The sequence below is a fragment of the Mus caroli genome, chromosome 4 (assembly GCF_900094665.2).
Source record: "Mus caroli chromosome 4, CAROLI_EIJ_v1.1, whole genome shotgun sequence".
Classification (NCBI taxonomy): domain Eukaryota; kingdom Metazoa; phylum Chordata; class Mammalia; order Rodentia; family Muridae; genus Mus; species Mus caroli.
The window spans coordinates 125,120,859-125,145,684 of record NC_034573.1 but is presented as its reverse complement, the minus strand read 5'-3'; the positions used below and the strand labels follow the sequence as shown (position 1 = coordinate 125,145,684).

At 50.3% G+C, this 24,826-nt stretch overlaps 1 protein-coding gene across 3 annotated transcripts in view; it reads left to right on the top strand.

Moving 5' to 3' along the window:
- The window catches only part of Nipal3 (NIPA like domain containing 3), a 39,389-nt gene extending 15,056 nt beyond the window's left edge, over window positions 1-24,333 (top strand). For 2 of the 3 annotated variants that reach the window (XM_029476384.1, XM_021161036.2), the window contains exons 4-12: window positions 681-852; window positions 2,850-2,909; window positions 6,141-6,286; window positions 7,964-8,060; window positions 11,394-11,529; window positions 13,140-13,228; window positions 14,502-14,565; window positions 16,518-16,612; window positions 20,701-24,333. In XM_029476384.1, the coding sequence (XP_029332244.1) occupies window positions 681-852; window positions 2,850-2,909; window positions 6,141-6,286; window positions 7,964-8,060; window positions 11,394-11,529; window positions 13,140-13,228; window positions 14,502-14,565; window positions 16,518-16,612; window positions 20,701-20,900 (1,059 nt within the window). In that variant the 3' untranslated portion in view covers window positions 20,901-24,333. Of the gene's footprint in view, window positions 1-680; window positions 853-2,849; window positions 2,910-6,140; window positions 6,287-7,963; window positions 8,061-11,393; window positions 11,530-13,139; window positions 13,229-14,501; window positions 14,566-16,517; window positions 16,613-18,421; window positions 18,454-20,700 lie in introns of all 3 variants that reach the window. The other variant, XM_029476385.1, reaches the window with a different exon arrangement.
- Window positions 24,334-24,826: the final 493 nt, after the last annotated feature.

Below are 24,826 nucleotides of genomic sequence, written 5' to 3'. Positions count from 1 at the left end.
GTAACTGCAACATAGTGCGCTGAGCCATCCCTATGCCCCACCCCTGCAAGGATTGAAATCTCAAGATCTCCTTGGGCTATGAGACAGGAGAGAGAGAGACAGAGACAGGAGAGAGAGACAGAGACAGAGAGAGAAGCAGAGACAGAGAGAGACAGAGACAGAGACAGAGACAGAGACAGGAGAGATAGCTTACTGGGTAAAGTCCTTGCCTTGCAGACATGAGGACCTAAATTCAGTCCCTAGAACTGATGTAAAACCAGCCCGTTGTGATAGCACGCATTTGTAATCCACACACAAGTGCATGGCGGGAACTCACTGGCCAGCCAGCTGAGCCTATTTGTTATACCTAGACCGCTGAGTCACTCTGTCTCAAAAACCATGATGAAAGATTCTTTTCTCTGTGACCCCCCCACTCACACACAAACTCACACACACATACACATGTATGTACACACCCACATACCTAGGAACATGGACCCTGTACACATATGTGCATATTTCAATATCCACATACATGTGACTAAATCTCCATGTCAGGGTCCAACCCACATGTCCCCCAAATCCCACTCAGACCCACGAAAATGGTTTTTAAAGGTGGAGTGTCAGCTTGGATTCCTTCAGCAGAGCCTTTCCTTTTCTCAAAACCTCCGGTCAAATTGAACTCCTTCTTGGCCTTGTAGAAATACTGCCACATCCGCCTAGCAGGCTCCAAGGACCCACGGGCCTACTTCAAGACCAAGACATGGTGGCTGGGGCTGCTCCTGTTGCTACTGGGGGAACTGGGCGTGTTCGCCTCCTACGCCTTTGCTCCACTGTCGCTCATCGTGCCCCTCAGTGCCGTCTCCGTGATAGGTAAGCCCCAACCTTCTCATCACCCAGAACCCATGCTCTGGGTGGCCCAAGTGCCACCATGAATGAGGCTCAGAGCACTCGCATTAAAAAACTATTCTCCGGGCCAGCCATTGCAGTACCCACCTTTAATCCCAGCACTTGGGAGGCAGAGACAGGTGGGTCTTTGTGAGTTTGAGGTCAGCCTGGCTCTCTCCTACTCACAGGATAGCAAAGAATCTTGGTGTTTTAGTTCTCCTTAAATGGGGCTGTGTATGACACATGGTGGTAACTGCCCCTCCTGGGCTCAGGGAAGACATTATTAATCAATTACAGCTCTCCTTCCAGCCAGCCTAGCTGGGAGCTCAGAATTCTCTGCTCTGTAGGCAGTCACTACCGTCACTACCAAGGATAAGAAATTAGCAAAGTGGGCAATTCAATTGGATTTCCAAATTGCTATTAGAAGAGCCTCCCTTTTTTTTTGTTTGTTTGTTTGTTTTGTTTTTTTGAGACAGGGTTTCTCTGTGTAGCCCTGGCTATCCTGGAACTCACTCTGTAGACCAGACTGGCCTCAAACTCAGAAATCCGCCTGCCTCTGCCTCCCAAGTGCTGGGATTAAAGTCGTGGGCCACCTCCACCCGGCCCAGTGTCTTTTTCTAAGGTACTTTGAATGTCCCTAGTTAAGGCAAGTCCTTTGTCAATCCCCACCTTCCGCGGTGGTCCTCTGGATTGCTTCCTGCATTCAGGGCTCCACCCAGCCCCACTGATAGAATTAAATCCTTGCCTCCGTTCTGCCCGCTGCTTGGGGGCTCCAAAGACCCCTGAGGGACTTCATTCACAGTGAGGCGTAAGTGATCAGAATCTTTGCTTTCAAATAAGTAACCAAACTTTTCAAACCTAGAGGCCAGGGATGAGGGCCTGGTTGGTACCAGGCCCTGGTTTTGAACCCCATTGCCACGATAAATAAGTAAGTAGGGTAAATTGTGCCAAGATTGGGGGAGGGGGCGACAGTCAGCCACTGGATTTTAAGGCGTTCTTTGGGCTACAGAGACTACGCAGTGAGAAATAAATTTAACACAGTAACGGCTCATCCGAGGGCCACCTGTGGGTTTTCTGTCACCGTTCAATAACAAGGATTGTTTCATGATGAGCATTTACTGGGTGATAAGTGATTTGCAGTTATTATCCTATAAGTCAGAGAAGGAGTTTTCAGTAGGGTCTGTGGACTGGTTCTGAGGTGGGCAGAGAAGTAGAGAGGAAGGTGGCCGTGGGCGTAGTCAATAAGACTGGAGAGAAGGCCCCTTCTCTCAGAGTTTGCTGAGCTGCACGGTGTACGCGCATCTGGTCAACAGCGACCTCCATCAGTGGCCTCCTGAATGTGTGGCAGGATATGATGCAGCCGGACCCAGAACACGTTCTCATAGAAGGCTGTCACTAGTGAGGTGACTTCCCCAGGGTCGCCCAGCCGGCAGAGGCAGAGCTGGGCTAGTAATGAAGTCATTCACAGTGGCTGCCAGGCCTGCCCAGTACGATGATCACAGGAGCTTAAATTAAAGCAGTGACTCTGCAGTAGTCAGGGAGGGTCGAGCATCATGGGAGAAGGAGGATACAGTAGTAGAAGAAGAAAGGCTCTGGCCCCCACGGTCCTGGTTTCAAATCTTGCCTTTTCATACCAGCTTCACCCCTTTTGCCTCACTATCCCCATTTACCAAAGAAGACTAACAGTGTGCCCACCTCTCAGGGTGAGCATGCCCAAAGTCACACATGTAAGTTACCTCTCGCAACAATGGACCCTCTCGGCCCAGGGCCCTGGCTTATGAGAGATGCCACAGAAGGCTCTGGAAGGTCCCCACTCCCAGATGGAGAGTCTGAGGCTGAAGGAGAGCAAGCTCTAAAGGTCTCTGGGGAGCATGCGGAACATGGGCAAGAGGCTGTGTGGAAATGAGCCACGGGGAGAGTGTGGATAAGAGGCGCCCTCTGCCTGGCAACAGCCTCACGCCTCTGTGTTTGGCTTTTTCCAGCAAGCGCCATCATCGGAATCATATTCATCAAGGAAAAATGGAAACCTAAGGACTTTGTGAGTAAGTCTCTGATGGAGCCCCTCCCCCCTCCCCCTTTCACCTCCTCCATCCCCACCCCTGCCATGGAAAGATGCTCTGATACCTGCTCCCTTCTGGGTTCCATGCTCCTGGGATGTTACATTAAATAACCCAAGCCCAGCTACCCATTAGAATTGTCTGTGGCCCAGTAGAAAATTTCCCTTCCTTCATTCCTGCAGTCTATACAGCTTGGGACTTTGTTGTTGGAGACTTAGAAAAACCCAGGGGCTAGAGAGATGGCTCAGTGGTTAAGAGCACTAACTGCTCTTCCGAAGGTACTGAGTTCAAATCCCAGCAACCATGGCTCACAACCATCCGTAACAAGATCTGACACCCTCTTCTGGAGTGTCTGAAGACAGCTACAGTGTACTTACATATAATAAATAAATAAATAAATAAATAAATAAATAAATAAATAAATAAATAGAATGAATAAATAAATAGAATGAATAAATAAATAAATAGAAAAACCCAGTGACTCTCTGATGGAGTTTTAAATCCACAGGAGTCAAACCTAGAAGCCAGAAACCTTTAGTTCATTATGGATAAAGCTGAGTTTGAGCTTGCAGCCCAGGAAACCTGGTCATAGTCCCTCAAAATATCCCTCGGCTCAGCTAGACCTGGGCCTAGTCCCCAAGCCCCGAGGTATCATCTGGGTTTACAGAGCCACGGTATTGACCCAGAAGTATTGTCTCATACCATTTAGAAGGACAGAAGGGAGGAAAAAGATGGAAGTCCCATGTTTAATTTGTTTATAGATAATCCTGACCAACTGAGAAACATGGACCCCGTGATCAAGGGGTTTTAGTGTCAATCGAGGTCCCTCCACTGGACACCAGTCACACTGTGTCATAGGGTGTGTCAGTAGGGCTGTGGAGCACTGCTCTCAGGAGACCGTAGTCTAACGTGAGTGCAGTGTGTGCTAGCCCACAGCTGGCCAAGTCTGAGCTGGACCTTCCCCACTGGAGTATGATAGGCCACTGGGGAAGAGGCATAGGTCTCTTAGCCTTCACTCTGTCCTGGGTCTCATTGATGGTCCCCAGGAGACCTCAGGACAGACTAACAATAGCCCTGAAGCTGATCCTTGCGAGCACCTGCGGTTGGAAAGGGACAAAGTCCCTGTTAAAAGTTACTCTTTGTTTGCTTTGGGAGTTTTATTTCCTTCTTAGCTTGCCCACAGAGGGATTCTAGGTTGGAACTTCCCTCTGAAATGCACATAAGAACCACCTTGCAGGGGCTTGGGGTGTGGCTCAGTGGGAGAGCTTGCCCAGTGCTCAAGGTTCTGGTTCCACTCCCAGTACTGAAAAACCTAAAGGTGAACATAGTCCCCACCGGCCCCAGAATGGCTACAAGACATTAAGAGTATACCATAAAAGTAACCAAGAACACAGACAGAGCCCTTACACCAGGGTTCTCAACCTGTGGGGTCAAATGACCTTTTCACAGGGGTCACATATCAGTTAGCCTGCATGTCAGATGTTTACATCACAATTCATAACAATAGCAATATTACAATATGAAGTAGCAATGAAATAACTTTATGGTTGGGGCATAGTCTATACAACCCAAGGCTACAGACAGGGCCCAGCAGCAGAACAGTCGCTGTCACATGGCCCACTGCTAGGCAGGCAAGAGTGAATGAACCCAGTTGGCACAGGACACGTGGGCCTCACAAACACCTGCTGAGTGACCTAAAGAGCCCCCACAGGTCCATGTCTACAAAAAGCCAAAGCAGCCGGGCAGTGATGGAGCACGCCTTTAATCCCAGCACTTGGGAGGCACAGGCAGGCGGATTTCTGAGTTCGAGGCCAGCCTGGTCTACAGAGTGAGTTCCGGGACAGCCAGGGCTATACAGAGAAACCTTGTCTTGAAAAAACAAACAAACAAACAAAACACCAAAAACAACAATAACAAAAAAAAAAGCCAAAGCAGTTGACACCCTCAGTGTCACTCAAACCTCAATGAGCAGTGTCGCTGCTCAGGGGCCATGCTACCCTGTGGCAGGCTGTGGGAACTGGGGCGCTCCTGAGGTCTCCTTTCCTGACTTGGGTGCTGGGGACATGGGTGTGGTACCCCTGCTTACTTCAAGACTCCCTCTAGCACTTCCTGTGTGCATGCACATGCGACCTTCATCAGAGTTTTGTTAAGGTTTGGTTTGGGTTTGGTTTGGGTTTAGTTGATTGGTTAGTTAGTTTTCCATGACAGTTTTTTTTTTTTTTTTTTTTTTCCCTGTATAGCCCTGGCTGTCCTGGAACTCACTCTGTAGACCAGGCTGGCCTCGAACTCAGAGCTCCTCCTTCCTCTGCCTCCCGAGTGCTGGGATTAAAGGTGTGCGCCACCACAGCTGGTTTGGTTAAGCTTTTTAGAATGGCATTTAAGGGAATGAATGTGCACAAAGCTCATGATGCGCATGTGTGAAGAGGCTCTGATGTACCTCCCCCAATAGCATTATAAAAACGCTCCAGGCATGAGCTCACATATCTGTGACTTCACAAAGGCAGCGTACAAATACACACGCATTCACATAAGTAAAAATAAATCTTAAAATAATGGGCTGGAGGGATGGCTCAGTGGTTAAGAGCACTGGCTGCTCTTGCAGAGGACCTGGGGTTGGTTTTAAGCATCCATGTGACAGCTCACAACCGTCTGTCACTCTGTGTAGGCAAAACACCCACACAAAATAAAGTTTTAAAAGTTTTTGTAAAATGAATCAAATCAAGTAAGAAAACAATCTGTAAAACACACATACATTAAGGGGACCTGGACAAAATGCTCAGTGGTTAAGAGCGCTTGGTGTTCTTGCAGAGGACCTGGATTCAATCCCTGGCACCCACATGGTGGATCACAACTGTCTATAACTCCAGTTCCAGGAGATCTAATTCCCTCTCATCTCTGAAGGCACCAGGACTCATTAGTGTTGCTTACAGCCCTGCTTTCTTATAGAACCACAAGCCTACACATGGCCCCACCCACAGTGGGCTAGGCCCTCCCCATCAATCTGCAATTAAGAAAATGCCTACAAGTCTGCCAACAGACAGATCCTACTGAGGCATTTCTCAATTGAGGTTCCCTCACTTCAGATGACTCTAGCTTGTGTCAAGTTGACCTAAAAGTAGCCAGCACACAGGCAAAAGCTGCCCTGACTTGCTAAGACCTCTCCAATGCACCTGAGCCATGCCCAAGGCTTTGACCATTCTCCCTGCTTCCCCACAGGACGCTATGTCTTGTCCTTTGTTGGCTGTGGCTTGGCCATCGTGGGCACCTACCTGCTAGTGACATTTGCACCCAACAGTCATGAGAAGATGACAGGCGAGAACATCGCCAGGCACCTTGTAAGCTGGCCATTTCTCCTGTACATGGTAAGTGACGGTGACATCCTTTTGCTTGGACAGGAGTCAAGTCCCAGCAGTTGGTCCCCGGGAGGACACACACACACACACACACACACACACACGCAGCCGCAGCCTTGGGAATGTTACTGTGTCAGTCTGTGTAGTCTGTGTATACCTGATTGGGTATCTACCAGTAATCATGTGAAATCCTGTATGACTCCTCCCTAACACGAGGCTAGCTTGCAGATTGACAAAGGCCCAAGACAGCTAGGTAAGACACACCCACTGGAACTGAGAGCGGACCCTGCAGACATGGAAGACCTGGAGTTAATGGCCTCCAGTTAAAATCTCTCACCTTGGAATACTCGTTTGCCCATGTTCTCCCGTCAGTTTTAGGAATAAGTAGACTTTAGTATGGGTTTGGGGCTGGCAAGGGAGCTGAGCCATTGTTACAGTTTGCTGCCTTAGCATTGCTGGGTGCTGGGTCTGACTCCCTTAGAGGACATACAGCCAGGCACCTAGGCCCTGAAGGGGGCTAGAAAGGGCAGGAGGCTGACGATAGGCAGGTAGGCCTTCTCAAACTGCAAGCTTTGAATCAGCTACTAGGGAGTTTCTGTTGCTGAAGCAGCTTGGCCATGCGAGGCTTTAGGCTTCCAGCCCCATACAGTATGGTCACTGGGAAAGAATACGGACCCTTAGACAAGTTACCCAGGTTCAAGTCATTGGCCAGGTGGGACGTAATGCTCCCCACCTCATAATACTATGTTGGTGTAAGGAGTTTGCGTAGTAACCATGCCAAGCATGGTGTCTCGCTTGTGGGGAGAGTTCACCCAGCGTAGCACTGACTGGTGCTCTGTAAATGGAGTTACCTCTACTGTGCAGAGGATGTCCCAGAAGTTTGGGGACGTTTAGACTTCCCCACGGTCCCATAAGCAATTTAGAGACAGATGCAATGACCGCCTGACTCTCCCAGTCTCACTCAGTCTCACCACATAGCCCAGGCTAGCCTGCAACTCAAAATCCTCCCAAGTCCCAGGGATGGGGCATGGGCCACCACGCCCAGCTGTTGCCTTCCTCTGTCTACTCTGGGAGCTGTGCCCAGCTGAGGCTTGGTGACACAGAATGTACACCTGTAACTTGACCACATGGCTCCTGGAGTGAGTGTCTCATTCTGGGGGTAGCATTTTACTTTTTTTGTTGGTTTGGTTTGATTTCTTTCTTTCTTTCTTTCTTTCTTTCTTTCTTTCTTTCTTTCTTTCTTTCTTTCTTTCTTTCTTTCTTTCTTTCTTCCTTCCTTCCTTCCTTCNCTTCCTTCCTTCCTTCCTTCCTTTCTTTCTTTCTTTCTTTCTTTCTTTCTTTCTTTCTTTCTTTCTTTCTTTTTTGTGGTTTTTCAATAGTTTGATTTTTTTTGGTGCTAGATATAGAGCCCAGGGCCTGTCCTAAAAATTGCTCTGCCTTTTGTCTGCCCAAAACCACTTTTTACTTTCTTATTCTGAGACCTAAGTTACCCAGGCCAGCCTTGAACTCACCATGCAGTCCTGGCCAGTCTTGAACTCTCAACCCTCCTACCACACCCTCCATCCTAAGTGAGCCACTGGGCCCAACAGATGCCTTCTTTCCCTACTCAGCCACACACACTCGGGGCTTGGTTTGGCCAGGGGACACACATTGAATTCCCTACTAATGTCACTGATGTCCCCGCAGCTGGTGGCAATCGTCCTGTTCTGCCTGCTGCTCTACTTCTACAAGGAGAGGAATGCCAACAGCATCGTTGTGATTCTCCTCCTGGTGGCCCTGCTTGGTAAGCAGTGTCTGGACAATGGGGATCATGGGGCTGCTTGGGCTCCTGGGGCTGTAGGCTCTGGCTACAGACAAGTGTCCAGAACTGAAGTCCAAAGTGGGGGACTCAGAGAGGGCTGTCTGCAGCAATATAGAAGTTAGCAGACACAGGGTCAAGAGAGAGCCATGTGAGTGTAGGCAGTGACCCAACAGGAGGAGGAAGGACCCAGGGTGAGATAGGTGAGGTCAGAGGTCACCTCAGAGCAACCCCTGTGCTGTCCAGCAGCACTCACAGAGGGCAGGAATGGAGTCAGAGCAGACAGATTTTCTTTACTTTAATAGGATGGGTGGTGAGCGGAAAGGTGGACCCCAGACTGAGGCATGGATGCTACGTGTCACCCAGTGCCTGACAGAGCAGGAGAGTACCATTTCCTGTTAACCCCCTGGCCATCTGGTGGCTCTCCTTCACACAACACTACATAACGGACAATGAAAGTACACAAAGGTTGGGAGGAAGGCGAGCTGACACAGGCAGAGGTGCCCATATGTGTTCTTCCCCCAGTCCCACCTTGGGGACAGGGCCCCCAAACCACGAGAATATCTGTCACTGGCAGGCATTTTTTTTGTTTTGTTTTGTTTTTGTTATTGTTTTTTTCAAGACAGGGTTTCTCTGTATAGCCCTAGCTGTCCTGGAACTCACTCTGTAGACCAGCCTGGCCTTGAACTCAGAAATCCGACTGCCTGTGCCTCCCAAGTGCTGGGATTAAAGGCATGTGCCACCACTGCCCAGCTGGTCTACTTCTTAAAACAGCTTTATCGAAATAGGTTTCATATGCCACACGGTTCCTCTACTCAAGGTAAGCCTCTGTAGGGACTTTACTATAGCCACAGGCTTGCACACTCTAATCCTAGAACATTTTCACCCCCAAAATAAACCCTGGACTCAGTGCTGGTGGCTCCCATCCCCTCTCTTCCTAGCCCCAGGCAAACCACTAGCCTTTCTTCTGTGTATAAATGCACCTTTGTGAATCTTATCAATTCTATAAATGCAGTTACATCCTAACGTGGTTCTTTGTGCGGAGATGGGGGTCTCTGGGTAGCCTAGGCTGACCTTGAAGTCCCTCTGTTGCCACCTTGAACTTCTGATCCTCCTGCAGGCATCTCCTGAGTGCTGGGACCACAGCCCACCCCAGTTAGGAAGTGCTGGGGACTGAGCCCAGGGGCTGTGTGCATGTTAGACAAGCCCCTTGCCAACTGAGATGCATCTTCAGCTGGTTTTTTTTTTTTAGATTTATTTTTATTATTTTATGTATATGTGTTTTGCCTGTGTGTACATCTGCGTACCACACTCATGCCTGGTGCCCAGGGAGGTGATGAGAGTCCATGTGAGTGCTGGGAATTGAACAGCAACAAGTTCTCTTAGCCACCGAGCCACCGAGCCAACTCTCCAGCTGCTGCCTTTTTTTTTTCTTTTTTTTTTTAGACAGCTGGCCTTGAACTCTCAATCCTCCTGCCTTGGCCTCCTAAGTTCTGGGAGGACAGGTGCACCCCTGGCCTATGTGGCCTTTTTGTAACTGGCTTGTTTCAACAAACCATCCTTACCCGTGCGCATGGTGCAGCCTAAGCCATTCCTGTCCCTTTTGACTTCGGTTTTGGTGATTAGGACCGGAGTCATCAACATCTCTTCCCTCATGGCCCATCTGCTGTTTGGTGACATGGACAGCGTGGTGACGAGTGCCTGCAGTGGCTGAGGGTCCCAGAAGGCACTGTGTGCTGTATGGTTGGCACAAGAAAGCCAATGAGGCAGCTGGCAGAAAGAGGAGACAAAGCAGTTCAGCACACACACACACACACACACACGTTGTTAGGAGTAACACCAGTTTGGCAGATGTGACAGTTTGCAAGCTGAAGCCACTTTGAAGTCAGCAATGGGTCTCCAGAGTATGGTGCTCACGATGGCCACGGGATGTGTAGGAGAGATCCCCATCTTCCTTCTATGTCGCATCCAGTTACATTTCTTGTGTGTGTTTTATATCACATAGTATGCATGCACGCAATCATACAAGTACGTTCTTACATAGCTAGAATTTTGAAGCAAGTCAAGCCCTGTTGGATGTTAATTTGCATATGCGTAAGGCTATGTAGCACTAGGGACTTCTGGGAGTGAAGGAGTGTGCAGAGGGGGCTGGGGAGTCAGTTCAGACAACACAGTGCTTGAGGTCCTGAGTTTGGATTCCCCAGCCCCTGAGTGAAAAGCCAGGCACAGGGCACGCTCCTGGAGTCCTGACTCTAGGGAGGCAGAGGCAGGAGCATCGCTGGTACTCACTAGCCAGCCAGTCTAGCCAAAGTGATGAGCTCCAGGCTCAGTAAGGAACTCTGTCTCCAAAAGAGAAGGCAGAGGGAGGGAAGGAGGGAGGGAGGGAGGGAGGAAGGAAGGAAGGAAGAAAGGAAGGAAGGAAGGAAGGAAGGGGGGTGGAGAAGCAACTGAAAAAAAAAAGGGGGGGAAAAACCCACCCCATGTGTGTATGATTGCTATGGAGGGCATCACATCCCCCAGATCTGGACTTACAGATGGTTGTGAGCCACCGTGTGGTTGCTGGGAATTGAACTCAGGTCCTCAAAGAAGAGCAGCCAGTGCTCTTAACCACTGAGCCATCTCTCCAGCCCCTAACCAGAAAATAAATAGATAGGTAGGTAGGTAGATAGATAGATACATAGATACATAGATAGATAGAGTGGGGAGGGGTAGAGAGCAATGCACACCTTTAATCCCAGCACTTGGGAGGCAGAGGCAGGCAGATCTCTGAGTTCAAGGCCAGCCTGTTCTACAGAGTGAGTTCCTGGACAGTCAGGGCTACACAGAGAAACCCTGTCTAGACAAACAAACAAACAAAAAAACAAATATGTGTCACTGAGGGTTACGAAGTTCCTGAGTTCTTTTTTTGATTTTCGAGACAGGGTTTCTCGTGTAGACCAGGCTGGCCTCGAACTCAGAAATCCACCTGCCTCTGCCTCCCCTGAGTTCTTTCCCTACCTGTTTTCCTGAGAGTATCATCAAGTTGATGCTCGGGAAATTTCCGTATCCCCACTCCCTGCTGTGGAGTCTGGGGACAGAGACCTGAACTCGACGCCCATTAAGGTAGAGTCAGGTGACATTTGGAAATAGCTGTGGGCACCTCCCTTCCCTTCCTGTGACTTGTCCTTCCAGACTTGGGAGCCACAGGCAAGGGAGACCTATTCAGTGGCTTCTTCATACCAGAGCAGCTCCATGGCCCTCCACCTCTGTCCCCAAGTCCATTCAGACTCCTTACATCCCCCTGGGCCTCCCACACCCTCGCTTGCTCTCTCTTCACAGGTTCCATGACAGTGGTGACAGTCAAGGCCGTGTCAGGGATGCTGGTGCTGTCCATCCAAGGCAACCTGCAGCTGGACTACCCCATCTTCTACGTGATGGTGGTGTGCATGGTGGCCACCGCCATCTATCAGGCCACGTACGTTGTGCTCCCTCCGCTCTGGGCCTAATTCTGTTCTGTTTTAAAGTTATAGGGAAGCCAGAACTTACAGGGAGGGGGTTTAGTCTCTGGGTGGAGATGAGTTCCTGGGGGGTAGGAGGGGCTGAGCTGCCCTTCCCCCCACCTCCTTACCCTGAGTGCGCCTTCTGCCTCAAAGTATGAGCAGCAGCCTCACTCCCTGTCATGTGCCCTGTGGGGACTTGAGGAGAATACCTTGTGGTCACCTAAGAGGCATGTTCTTGTCTGCTTGGAAGAACAAGTTGTCATTTCTCATCCCCGAGAACTCTAACCCTGGACCTCACAGGGAGAGGAGTGCACACTCTCTTCTCCCTCTGAGCCCAGGTGACAATGAAGCTCAGTGATCCTGAGGCTTATGTCCCGCCCCCTCGGAGTCCTGCTAGTGGCACTCCATGAATAGTGTAGGTGACAGCCGCGAGTCAACCTAACAGTCTCAAGGCGATGAGTGAGGCTGAGCTAGCCTGAAAGTCAGGTTCCTAGCTCTGACCTGGCCTCAGCATCCACCGGTCACTTGACTTTGAGGGCCATAGCATTAGCTGCTGCTAGTGGTGGTGACGCCCATCTTTCATTTTCCTGTGCTCACAGCATCTTCTTAGGGGACACAGAAATGGTGTTGTCTGTCCCAGGCTACAGATGAGGCAGAGGGAGTTCGGAAGTGACAGGTGGAGAGCCAAACCCAGACATCAGGCTCCCAGACTGGACTCTCTGCACCTGCTCCTCCAGTCTTACTGGGCTTTTCTGGGACTCAGCTTCACTCTTTGAGACCCACGGGTCTGAAGTGGCCCCCACGAGGTGTCCACACAGCATCAGCTTGGTCACTGCTGTCGTTTTGATTATGACTTTTAGCCCTTCAATACCATTATTGCCCTCCCACAGGGAATCCCTTCCCAGTCCATAGCTCCATGCTTCAAGGTCAGGGTGATGCAGGCAACCAGGGGCTCCTGCCATCTCTCAGGAACTAATGGTCTCCCAGTCAGGGCACACGCAAGCTCCTCCTTCCCCCTGCAGCACTCAGAGCCACTGTCCTTCTTCTGGCTCTCAGGGACTTAGCCCACACACAGATGGTTATCTCAGTGGTTAGCGTTCATGTGGGCAGCCGTGCAGCGCCAACTGGAATGTCAACCGAGAGAGGACAGGATCGGTTCCCGCCTGAAGGTGGTGCCTGTCACAGACAGACATTAGGAACAGTGCTAATTCCCCTGTGTCCCGTTTATTGCAGTAACCACTAAAATAATGTTTCTAATATTTAAAAAATAACAATGTTGGGCTGGATGCGACTGGTGTTGAGAGAGAGCCCTGGGATGTGTGGACCCAGATGCAGCTCTGTTCTGAGGTGGGGATCAGGGATGAGGAGAAGGGTGTGGCAATGGCCAGAGCCATACAGCCAGAGGCATACAACAGGCTGGCCTGTCTGTGGGCCAGGTATAGACCCCAGATCTTGGGATACACCATACCCTGTAATAGGGAGAGGCCATCCTTACAGACCTAGAAACCCCCATGCCTTACCTTATACCCCCAAGTTTCTCTCTTTTTTCCCCCTCCGCCCACTGACCCAAGTGCCTGTGTTGCAGGTTTCTGAGTGAAGCCTCCCAGATCTATGACTCCTCCTTGATCGCCAGCGTTGGCTACATCCTGTCCACAACAGCGGCCATCACAGCAGGTAAGAGCAGATCTTTATTGGGGTCTGTCCCCTGCCTAGGGGTCGGAGGGGCTACTGCTCAGCTGATTCTGCGGTCTGGTTCCGCCCTGGGCTTCTGTGGAAGGTGTGGAATGTAGACATGGAGGCTTGCCATCCAGTAAACATATGCCAACTGTAGGGCTCAGGGAATTCTCTGAGGCTCGGTTTTACACTCTAATAACACCTCCCTTCTAGGATTGTAACATGTACAATCCAAACAGCCCCTGGTCCTCCTGCTTGTGGGTCCAAGGCTAGGGCTTCTTCAATAGTTTTGGCTGGGGCTGGGCATTCCGTGGGTAGAGTGCTGGCCTTGTGCACACAAGTCTCTGGGAGTCATCCCCCACACTGCATTAACCAGGTCTGCCTGGGCCTGCCTGACAGCCAGCACTTGGGAGGCAGAAGCAGGAGAAGGAGAAGTTTTAGGTCATCTAATAAGGGGTTCGAGGCCAGCCTAGGCTACATGAGACTGTCAAAAAAAGGGGACGGGGAAGAAGATGAAAGAAGAAACCACCCAACCAGAGATGGTGGCTTGAGCCTGTGGGAAGCTAAGGCAGGAAAATTATTGTGAACTGTGGTTAATGATCGGAGATCCTATTGAAAGCATATATGAGAACTTTGCTATTTGGAAAAGTTTGTGTGTGTGTGTGTGTGTGTGTATTTTTGAGACAGGGCTTCTCTGTGTAGCCTTGGCTGTCTTGGAACTCACTCTGTAGACCAGGCTGGTCTTAAACTCAAAGATCCACTTGCCTCTGCCTCCCAAATGCTGGGATTAAAGGCATGCGCCACCACTGTACAGCTGGGAAAGTTTTAATATTATACCAAAAGACTGTTGGTTGGCTTGTTTTAATAGGGAGATAGAAGAGCCTGAGAGGGCTGGCAGAGAAGACCGTCTGCCTCCCAAAGTTTTTTTTTTAATATTTATTTATTTATTTATTTATTTATTTATTTATTTATTATGAATACACTATAGCTGTCTTCAGATACTCCAGAAGAGAGCATCAGATTTTGCTACAGATGGTTGTAAACCACCATGCGGTTGCTGGGATTTGAACTCAGGACCTTTGGAAGAGCAGTCGGCGCTCTTAACCGCTGAGCCATCTCACCAGCCCTGCCTCCAAAAGTTTTAATCCTAATGTTTCTGATCACTTCAGTGCCCTGTAGGGAAGAGTATACAGCCAGAGCCTAGCCAGGTGGGCACGGGGCAGATCCGGAAATGGTTACCTTACTGTCTTTTCTCTCCCTTGCTGCTGCGCAGGTGCGATCTTCTACCTGGACTTCCTTGGGGAGGAAGCTCTGCACATCTGTATGTTTGCACTGGGGTGAGTCTCACCCCATCTAACCAGGACAAGGGGGAGCCTCCCTCCAGGCCTTGCCCCCGGCCCTTTGCTTCAGTCATGGGCCTGGAGTTGGGAGAGCATCGAGCTGGAGGGGGCTGACCCCCGGAGTGAGCAGCTTATCCCCCCCTCCAAGCCTTGCCTCCTTCTCTGTCCTGGTCCTTTCTAAAATCAGGTAAATCTAGCTTGTGGGGAGAGACGTCTGGTGGTAGAGACTGTCGGGGATGGCGGAGCGTGAAGAGAAGAAGGAAGATGGGGCTGGGGCTCATTTGGTAGAGGTCTTCCCTGGCATCCCCAACACTACAGAAAACTAGGCCTCTTGGCACACAATTGTAAACCCAGCACTCAGAAAGTAGAGGCAGGAGGCTCAGAAATTCAAGGTCACCCTCAGCTGCGTAGAACATTCTAGATCAGTGATTCTCTACCTGTAGGTCGCAACCCCTTTGGGGTTCGAAGGACCCTGGCACAAGAGTCACATAAAAGATATCCTACGTGTCAGGTATTTACATTATGCTTCACAACAGTAGCAAAACTACAGTTATGAAGTAGCAATGAAATAACTTTATGGTTGGAGGCCGCCACAACCTGAGGAACTGTACTAAAGGGTCGCAGCATTGGGCAGCTCGAGAGCCCTTACCTTAGGGAGAGAGAGATCTTTTGATCTTGACCTGGAAGGGGACGATACACCAAGTTAATGTAAACACACCGGCCATCTTTCTTGTTGGCACTCATACATCCCTGCATGTAAATCTCACCTTGATTTGGAGAAATGTCTCGTTTACACAAACAGAAAAAAAACCCGAAAAATCAAGTGGTAAGGGAGGGGGTGTTGCAGGGGGGCACAGACCTTTGACCCCAGCCCTGTGGGTGGCAGGCAGGTGGGGCAGAGGCAGATAAACCTGTGTGTTCCTGAACTACAGGACAAACCCCAGGCCAGAGAGAGCAACACTGGGAGACTGACACACATATTCTCTCTCTCTCTCTCTCTCTCTCTCTCTCTCTCTCTCTCTCTCACACACACACACACACACACACACACACACACACACACACTCACACAGTCACACAGTCACACAGGGAGAACATCTGAAGGCAATCCCGCTTCCAGCTCCTCCTGGGGGAGTTGGACTGGGAAGTACGGGACTTCCCTGTGTTCATTCATTTTGCTAGACTTGTATACCGACTGCACTCCTAAAGTCATAAAGAATTTTTTTGCCGGGCGTGGTGGCGCACGCCTTTAATCCCAGCACTTGGGAGGCAGAGGCAGGCGGATTTCTGAGTTCGAGGCCAGCCTGGTCTACAAAGTGAGTTCCAGGACAGCCAGGAATATACAGAGAAACCCTGTCTCGAAAAACCAAAAAAAAAAAAAAAAAAAAAAATTTTTTTTAGTTTCAAAAATACAGCTTTTAGGCTGGAGAGATGGTTCGGTGGTTAAGAGCACTGACTGCTCTTCCAGAGGTCCTGAGTTCAATTCCCAGCAACCACATGGTGGCTCACAACCATCTGTAATGGGATCTGATGCCCTCTTCTGGTGTCTGAAGACAGCTATGGTGTACTCATATACATAAAATAAATAAATAAAGCTTTAAAAAAGAAAGGAAGGAAGGAAGGAAAGGAAAAATACAGCTTTCTAAAGGGCAAGCTTCTGAGAACGCTGGGTGAAGGGCAGCGGATAAGGCCATACACTGCAGATCGTGACTCTAGTCTACCCTGAACCCAGCTCGTGGGGACTGCGGATGCACATCCCCGCCCCCGACACTCTTCCCCCCATGACTGTTATTACTCAGGGCGTCTGTTCCTTGTTGGTTGCTTTCAGGCCCCACGATCTCAGCCTTCCTTTTAGCCAGCCACCCTTTGCCACTCGCCCTTAAGTCCCCCTCCTAGTGGCTGCTCCTGGCCTCATTTCTCCTCTTCCTCTCCTGTCTCCTTTCTTTCAGGTGCCTCATCGCCTTCTTGGGCGTGTTCCTAATCACTCGAAACAGAAAGAAGGCCATTCCGTTCGAGCCCTATATTTCCATGGACGCCATGCCAGGTAACGATAAAACCTCCTGTATCCTGCCGGCTGCCCCTGTCCAATGACCGCTGCTTGGTGTCGGAAATTAGACTGCCAGTGCTGGGCGAGGTGCAGAAAAGTGTGCTGTGGTGTGAGTTCTAGCCCTGTCCTTGTTGGTTTGCTTCTCTTCGAATCTCCTCTTTCAAGAGGAGGTGACAGCTGAGACATCTCAGTCGGCCTTGAGAACCCCTTGCCAGCTCCCTGGTCTGACACAGAGAGAGGCTCTTCTACAGAAAACCCCGATTCACACCGGGTGTGTTTCCAACCCACAGTACCAAGCTTCGAGCCTGCGGTGACAGAGTGCTCATAGCAGGGGAGAAAAATAAGAAGAAAAATAACATGAATGACACCCAACACTATAAGGGCTCACACTGAGAACACAAGCTCAAAGATAGGGAGAAGCGGGGCTTGTGGTGAATTAGAAAAGCTCAGAGTCGGACAGTTAAAGACTGGACCAGCCTGGGTTAGGTTGGCTGATGTAAATTCTGCCCACTAACCTTGAACCCCAAACAGTCTTTATTTTAAATTGATTAAGATGGCCCTCGCTGGCCCTCGCTCTGTTATTGTTACTGGGGCCTCCCCTGACAAGACAGCAATGCCTGTGGCTTGGTAAAAAGGGCTAGGAGATGAACCACCCCAGAGAGGATTTCAGGAATAGCGTCTGCTTTAATGCATGTGAGCAACTTATATGGTGGAAGCCTATTGGCTGTGGTTGGTTAGTTAGCACCTTACCTCTGATTGGACAGTGAGAGCTCATACCACCAGGTCTGTATGGGAAAGAAGTGCATTAAAGAAGACATGGAGAATTCAGACTCCTCCGTGGGCCAGCTACCTGCTACTCACACTACTTCAGAGATTTATTTATGTATATGAGTACGCTGTACAGATGGTTGTGAGCCTTCATGTGGTTGTTGGGAATTGAATTTAGGACCTCTGCTCACTCCAGTAGGACCTGCTTGCTCCAGAAGAGGGCGTTAGATCTCATTACGGGTGGTTGTGAGCCACCATGTGGTTGCTGGGATTTGAACTCAGGACCTCTGGAAGAGCAGTCCGTGCTCTTACCCACTGAGCCATCTCTCCAGCTCCGCTACTTGAGAATTCAGTGTTCTGACTTTCAGGGGCACAGCGTGCCGTGTTTCTTATTTAGAAGTGCAGTGTGCCAAGTAGGTTGGCCACCAGGTCATGCCTGCTGTCTCTCCTACATCGCTCCACAACACAACCACGCATTCTTCAGTTATGTAATCTGTGAAGAAAGCATGAGTGCATATGGCAGCCACATAAGGTACCGCCTAGTCAAGGGCAGTGCTTAAATGTCCTCAGTGCCATGCACCTGCAATCCCAGCATTTGGAAGGCCGAGGCAGGAGGATTGTGAGTTCGAGACCAGCCTGGGCACCATAGCAACAGGACCCAGGTTTGAGGCTTTGATGCCATGACCCAAGTGTGTTCTCAGGACTGGCTGATGTGCTCCTGTGCCGAGTGGCCCCAGCTGCATTCGCTTACCGGTTTGTTTGTTTGTTTGTTTTTATCTTGCTCCGTGAAAGCTGCCATCTGCCCTGCTTGCTGTGGCCAGCCTGCCTGAGCAAGACTAGAGAACCCCAAGTCAGCATTTTCTTTTGACCCAACTCAGCCACACGTGGATAAACGCAGAGTGGCTGAGTCGGGCCCTGAGGTCTCTCCTGACAGTTGAGGGCTCGGGCTGTGAGTGCGTGGACTTTGTTAACGTCGAACCTGGCTGCTCAGACGCCTTTTCTGCTTATTTCCTTGTTTCTCGGCTGTGTTCCGGATAGATGAGGGCGCTGGATAGCTGAATCCCAGATAGGTGAGGTGTCAACTCCGTGTGTGCGAGTATGTGTATGTCCCCCGTGTGTCCGTGTGTTTATAAACTGTGTGTCTGTCCATACACATGTTCCTCTGTACATACATACAGATGTATTTTTCCATGGGAAGTAGGGGGGTGAGATCAGATGATCCTAGACACCAGGATTGTGTGGCCAGTTTGGGGGTGTGGCTCTTGGACCTCATGACCATTAGGGAATGAGGCGTTGAAGAGAGGAGACCCTATCCTGTTGGCTGCTGAGACAACCGTGCTGGACACACAGAGTTCACATGGCCTGGCTCCGATTCAGATGCTGCTACCTTCCCACCGTGTTGAGGCCCTCTTACCCTCATGCATTGGAGAACTCCTTAGTTCTGGGTTGTGGGCCACATGTGTCAAGGATTCTGACACAGTGCCTGGGATGTGGTAGATGCCTGGTTAACTTTGCCTTTGCTTCCATTTTGCTTTAAAAAACTCTGAAGTTTTGGGGCTAAGTAGATGGCAAGGTACATAGAATGCTTGCTGTGCACACACATACATACACACACATACATACACACACACACACAGACTCTTATGGAATGGTGGGATAAGGCAGGAGATATTGATACAGTTCACAGCTATGCAGTACTTTATAATCATGTACACTAGCTCTCTCCTGAGCAGCAGACTCCTTTGCCTGCCCCACCACACGCGGGAGCCCCAAACCATAGATGTTTGTTTTTTTGTTTGTTTGTTTGTTTGTTTGAGACAGGGTCTTCTGTAGCCCAGGCTGGCTCTGAACTCTCTCTATAGACTGAGGATAGCCTTGAACTTTTGAACCTCCTGCTTCTACCTCCCCAGTGCTAGGATTACAGATGTGTGCCTTCGTCCCCAATTGTATGAGATGCTTGGGATCCAGACCAAGGCTTTGTGCGTGCTCGGCAGGCAGGCAAGCAAGCAAGCAAGCAAAGCACGTGGCTGATGGAGCCGGAGTCCCAGCCTGGGCCGTACACTCTCGAACTGGCCCTGGAAATAAGCATCCATTGAATCTGTGTCCCGTGGAAGGCACAGGCCTTCCCCAGCTGGCATTCAAAGCTGCAGGCTCTGGTGCTAAGTCCCAGCTGCTCTTTAGCCCTATGTAGGCGGGCTACTCTGCCTCGTGGAACCTGTTTTATTATCCAGGAAATAAGGGTGGTAGTTTTTCTCTGCCCTAGCGTTGTTTAATGATTAAGTTAGGTCTATCGGGAGACAGTATACCACTGCAGTTAAGATCGTGGGCTTTAGAGTTTAAACACCCTTGTGTTAAACCCTGTCCCTGCCTCTTAATAGCTCCCAAGGTTCTCTGGGAACTTGCCTCCAGCTGTGTCTAGTCCTCCCCCACGGCCTTAAGGATCGGATGGGACAAAATTGGGTGAATGTCTGAAATAGGATATTTTGCTGTCTAAATCCTGGCACACCTTGGCCACTGTCAAGTTGGGCCTAGCCTGGGGCAGAGGCGTGTCAGGAAGTGAGAGGACAATTGTCTCGTCCTTCACTGGAGACATTTGGCATTTAGTTAGGAAAGGTGTTCGCCCCCAAGTGATCAGGCGTCCTGCCTATAAAGATTGTAGAAGACTGTTACAGAGACAGCTCTTTAAGCCAGGTGTGGAGATGCAGGCCTACGGCGCAGCATGTAGGAAGCCAAGGTTATTAGTTCAAGGCCAGCCTTGATGTCCATAGAAAGTTCCAGGGCAGCCAGGGTTAAATAGTGAGACCCCCGTCTCTACAAACAGTAGTTAACACAACAGCAACAACAGCAACAAAACCAAACTAGGGGCTTTGTTTCCCCCTACGTGTAAATTTAAAACCAACATCAGCGTGTCCTAAACTATGGGAATCACACCTCACCCTGCATACAGATGCGGAGTGTCAAGGTCAAAGGACAAACACTCCCTCCATCCATCCCAATGTTGGGTATCCAGGCTGCAAAAGTCCCCCTCTTTATTTCCTCGATGGGGAAAACCTCTCTGAATTCTGAGTTATTTCAACAGCAAAGTGGCATCTAGCACTCCTAGGCACGGTGTTCTGTCCTGTCCATCTGCCACTCGGGATACACACCTCCCTTCCTCCAGTGTACGTGTGAATAGATCCTCTTAAGTCTAAGGCATCTGGGAATCAGTAAGGCGCTTGATCAGCCCATGAGCTCTGGTGGCTCTGAGGTGGGGAGAGAGGGAGGGAAGTGCAGTGGCCCTTCCCACACGATGACTGGGCACATGGATGTCATTTCAGGTATGCAGGACATGCATGCCAAAGGGACGACGGTCCAGCCTGACCTCAAAGCTTCTTTCTCCTACGGAGCCTTGGAAAGCAACGACAGCATTTCTGAGCTCTACACCCCGGCCACACTGCCCGTCATGCAGGAGGAGCACAGCTCCAGGAGCACCCCTGGGGTTCCCTACCGCGTCCTGGAGCACACCAAGAAGGAATGATCGGCCTCCCTTTGGGGTGTCACTGCCCGGAGGTCACCATGGTTCCACTCTTCATTGAACAAACTGCCTTTCAAGTATCCTGGTTTCAGAAGAAAAAACTCTGTACAAGATGGCCTTGCAAGGCCCCTGTCTCTCGGGCAGAGAAGCCATTCGATGACCTTGGCTTTGGAAATTTCAAATAGCAGGGGAGAATCCCAGGTGGGCTATGTGGCCGGTTAAGCTAGTGGAAGTTGAAGCCATTTTATCTCCTTGGACAGTCAGTGAGCGTCAGGTAATGGTCACAGGCTTCCACACATTTCCTTGGAGTAAAAGCAAGACAGTGAGTCTGCCCCCTCTTTGCAAATCCAGCAAATGGCTGGCGACCTCCACCATTGGTCTTCCTCTACCCAGCACGCATGTCTCAGCTCTACCTAGTTCACTCACCATTCTGTAACTCAGAGGATACTGCTGTCCCTTTTGCCAACCTTGCGTGGAAAAAGCAGTCGTTTGCACCTTCCTGGCGGACATGGACCTTCCCATCGCCTGGGTCCATCTGTGAAGACCGGGCGGTGTTTACTGGGTCTGTTCTGAAAACTGGCTTCGTTCCAGTCCTTAGAGATTATTCCATTGCTTCCTCCCTCCAAAGAAGCCGAGAGAACAGAGGCAGAGGGGGACAGGAGCGGGGGGGGGGGGGCGCTTTCAGCCCACTCTGTTTCCAGCTAGTTAAAAAGGTTGGGAGAGTCGGAGTCTCCTGAAGATCCACTTCAGTCTCCTCCCCGTCCTCCCCTTTTCTCCCGCTAGCTAAGCCTCAGCTGCTATTTCACAGCCTGGTTCAGGCAGAACAGGCATTTTCACACACAGGTCTACAGCTTTCTTCCTGTTTATTCTGTGAGTGGCCTCCCCCTCTCCCTCCCCCACTCCCCAACCAATGCACACACTTGAGAATAGCTGGCAAAGGCTTGCAGGCTTTGACAGGCATTAGAATTTCCGAGGAGTTTCTTTAAAATGTAAATTCCTTGCTCCAACTGGAGTGACCTGGATCAGTGGGCCTGGGATGGGACCCAACAGCCTGCATCATCTCGGAGATCTGAGCCCCAGAGAGCATACCCCCTCCGAAGCCTTCTCACAGACCACTAATTCCCAAGGGACCACACAACCCAGAAAGTTTAAACCTCCAGTTTCTTACCCTCTCAGGGCTCTGTAGGCAAGCTATATGGGCCCTTCGGACCTGTGGCAGTCCCTACCCAGTGAACACCACTGGAGAGTGGCAGTGTTAATAGGTCAGTGTTTGATATGCCGTCCTTGGCATGTCTCTTCACACCCAAACAGTGCTCTGACTTCAGAACTCTGCCATCTGCTACAGAGCCTACAACCACTTCTGTATTTCTTCTTGACCATGTCTGTATTGTGGCTCGCATGCCTGAGGTTGAAATGGGAACAGAGAAAGGGCTCTTCAACTCAGCCCAACAGCAGTAGGCCCTGGGTGCTTTTCTGAGGTCCTGGGGGCTGTTTTACCATATATCTCTCACCCACAAAGCTACAAGCATTATACATAGTTCTGCCCACCAGGACTGCAGGGGGACGGACACACCAGGAACCTAGGGCAGGGCAGGCTGTGTGGCAGAGAGGCCTAGCCTCACGGAGGTTTGCCATAAGGCTAAGCCCTGAACTCAATAGTTGTTCCGATTGGAAACGATTTCCATGCAATCATGGTGGAAATATAGCTAAGATTAGAGAAGTGGGTGATCACACCCTCGCCCTGAAAGGAAATGGGCAGCTCTGGAAAATCAGAGGTTGGAACCAGGGTTGCCAAAGAGCCCAGGGATGTGATAAAAGATGAATATCGAAAGACAAGCAGTGGACCTGAAGCACAGTGGCTCACACCCGTGACTTGGAAGACGTTGTTCTTTCCTTCAGGAGGATAGCCGCAAATTCTAGGCTAACCTGGACTACCAAGTGAGACCCTGTCTCAAAACAAGATTAGCAGCAAAGATAATCATAAAAGAGGTGTGATTGGCTGGCAGAGGCAAGTATCCCAGAGGACATGGGAGCCACTGAAGAGTCACAAGGAAGAGCATAACAGAGTCAGCACCTATTGGGAACGAGACCCTGTTCTGTGGCAGCAGAGAAAGATGGAGCAAGAAGTCACCTTTCAGGGTCAGACTCCAGGCCCCTAAGAACAAAGAAAGCTTCTGTTCTGATCGCTGGTAGGGATTGGGACGTGGGTGGTGTACGCAAAGAAGTAAGCAGGTTTCCCTGTGGCAAACCCGGGCTGGCACCCATCATTTTGGCATGGTATGTATGCCCAGCCTCATTCTGCCCCTTCCCTGCTCCTGTGGGCTGTTTAGCCATGGCCAGCCTGAGATACAGGTGCACTGTAACCGCAGGTGATGCAGAAGAGGTAGGCCGTGCCACCCAGGAACTGCTTCCTGGGGCCTGGGCAGCTTGATGGCTTTCAGGTTGGGGACAGTAGCTACCATCATACAAAAAGAGCCATGAGAGATGAGCAGAAAGGCCTTTGAGCTCCTGAGTGGAGATGGGGCAGGGCAGTCAGGCAGTGGGAGACCCGAGTTCCCCCACAGTCCTAGATGCCCTGCTTGGCCCCAGGTGTCACTGGATTGTCATTTTACAGCAGGGCTGCCCTGTTGGTAGAATGAGGAAGGGGAAGACCAACTTTCTACCCACAACCCTGTTTTCCCTCGTGGCTCTGACATCACCCACCCACTCCCATCCTTCCCCACCCCTATCCTGAAGCCAGGCATTCAGTCTGTAGCCCAGGCTGATCTTGAAATCTCAATCCTCTTGCCTCCACCTCTGGAGTGCTGGGATTACAGATGTGTACTACTGTGTCCATCTGAACTCCCCTGGCCACAGGGTCTCTCTCCCAGCCACAAGGCACTCCAACAGGTTCATTAACCATGGGTTGAACTTCATTTGTTCGCTTGTCTTCCTCCCTGAACCCCGATCCGAATCTCTGTTCTGCGGGTTGGGTTCCAGATTAGACATTAGAACAGATGTGATTGCACACTGCTGCTTTCAGAGGTGGGGTCCTGACTCCATGCTGTGGCCTGATGGTACTCACACTCTCAGCACTAAGGTTTGGGGTTCATCATGGACCTGAGTACTGGGGGTCGGGGGGAGGTTGTCTTTCCAGTGGACCTGGCCAGCTTGAGGGTATCGTGGGAACAGACGCAGGTGGCCATCAGAGAAGGACTGAGCCCTGCCCACCCTGCAGGCTCGCAGATTTCAAACGTGACCCAACTCTAGCTGACACTGAAACCACCCTGTAAATGAAGTCACTCTAGAACATAGTCTCTGTAGATGCTTTATATTTTTGTTAAATGTCAAAACTGACACAGCATGTGTTATTTTGCAGAAGTGTGTATACTGTGTGCAGATAACATTGTAAAGCGGTATTTAATTAAACATCCAAGCAGTTCTTGCAGAGTTCGGATCCTGTGTTGCACTCATACTTCAGCAGCTGTCTAGCAGAATGGCCCATGTCATTTCTGACTTGTCATCCCCACGTGACTGCTGGCCACTCTAAGTATGGCTAGTGTGCCCAAGAAACTAATTTTATACTTTGTATGTGCACACATGTGAATATATGCATGCTCCATGAGTGGAGTTCAGAGGACTCTGGGGTTCAGTTCTCTCCTTTCCCCATGTGGGGTCTGGGCAGCAAACTGGGGTCATTAGGCTTGGTCACAGGTGCCCTTACCTGCTAAGCCATCTCATTAGCCTCAAAATGTGTCACCACTAAGCCACACCCCTGCATAGTTCCTTCCTGTTACTGCGCTATGTAACACACCATGGTCAAAGCAATGCATGCAAGTCCGTTTATTTTGGCTTATGGCTCTGGAGAGGTGAGAGTCCATCGTGATGGGGAGGCAATGGCAGTAGAACAGGAAGTCGGGTCTCCACATCAGGAAGCAGAGAGAGCAAAC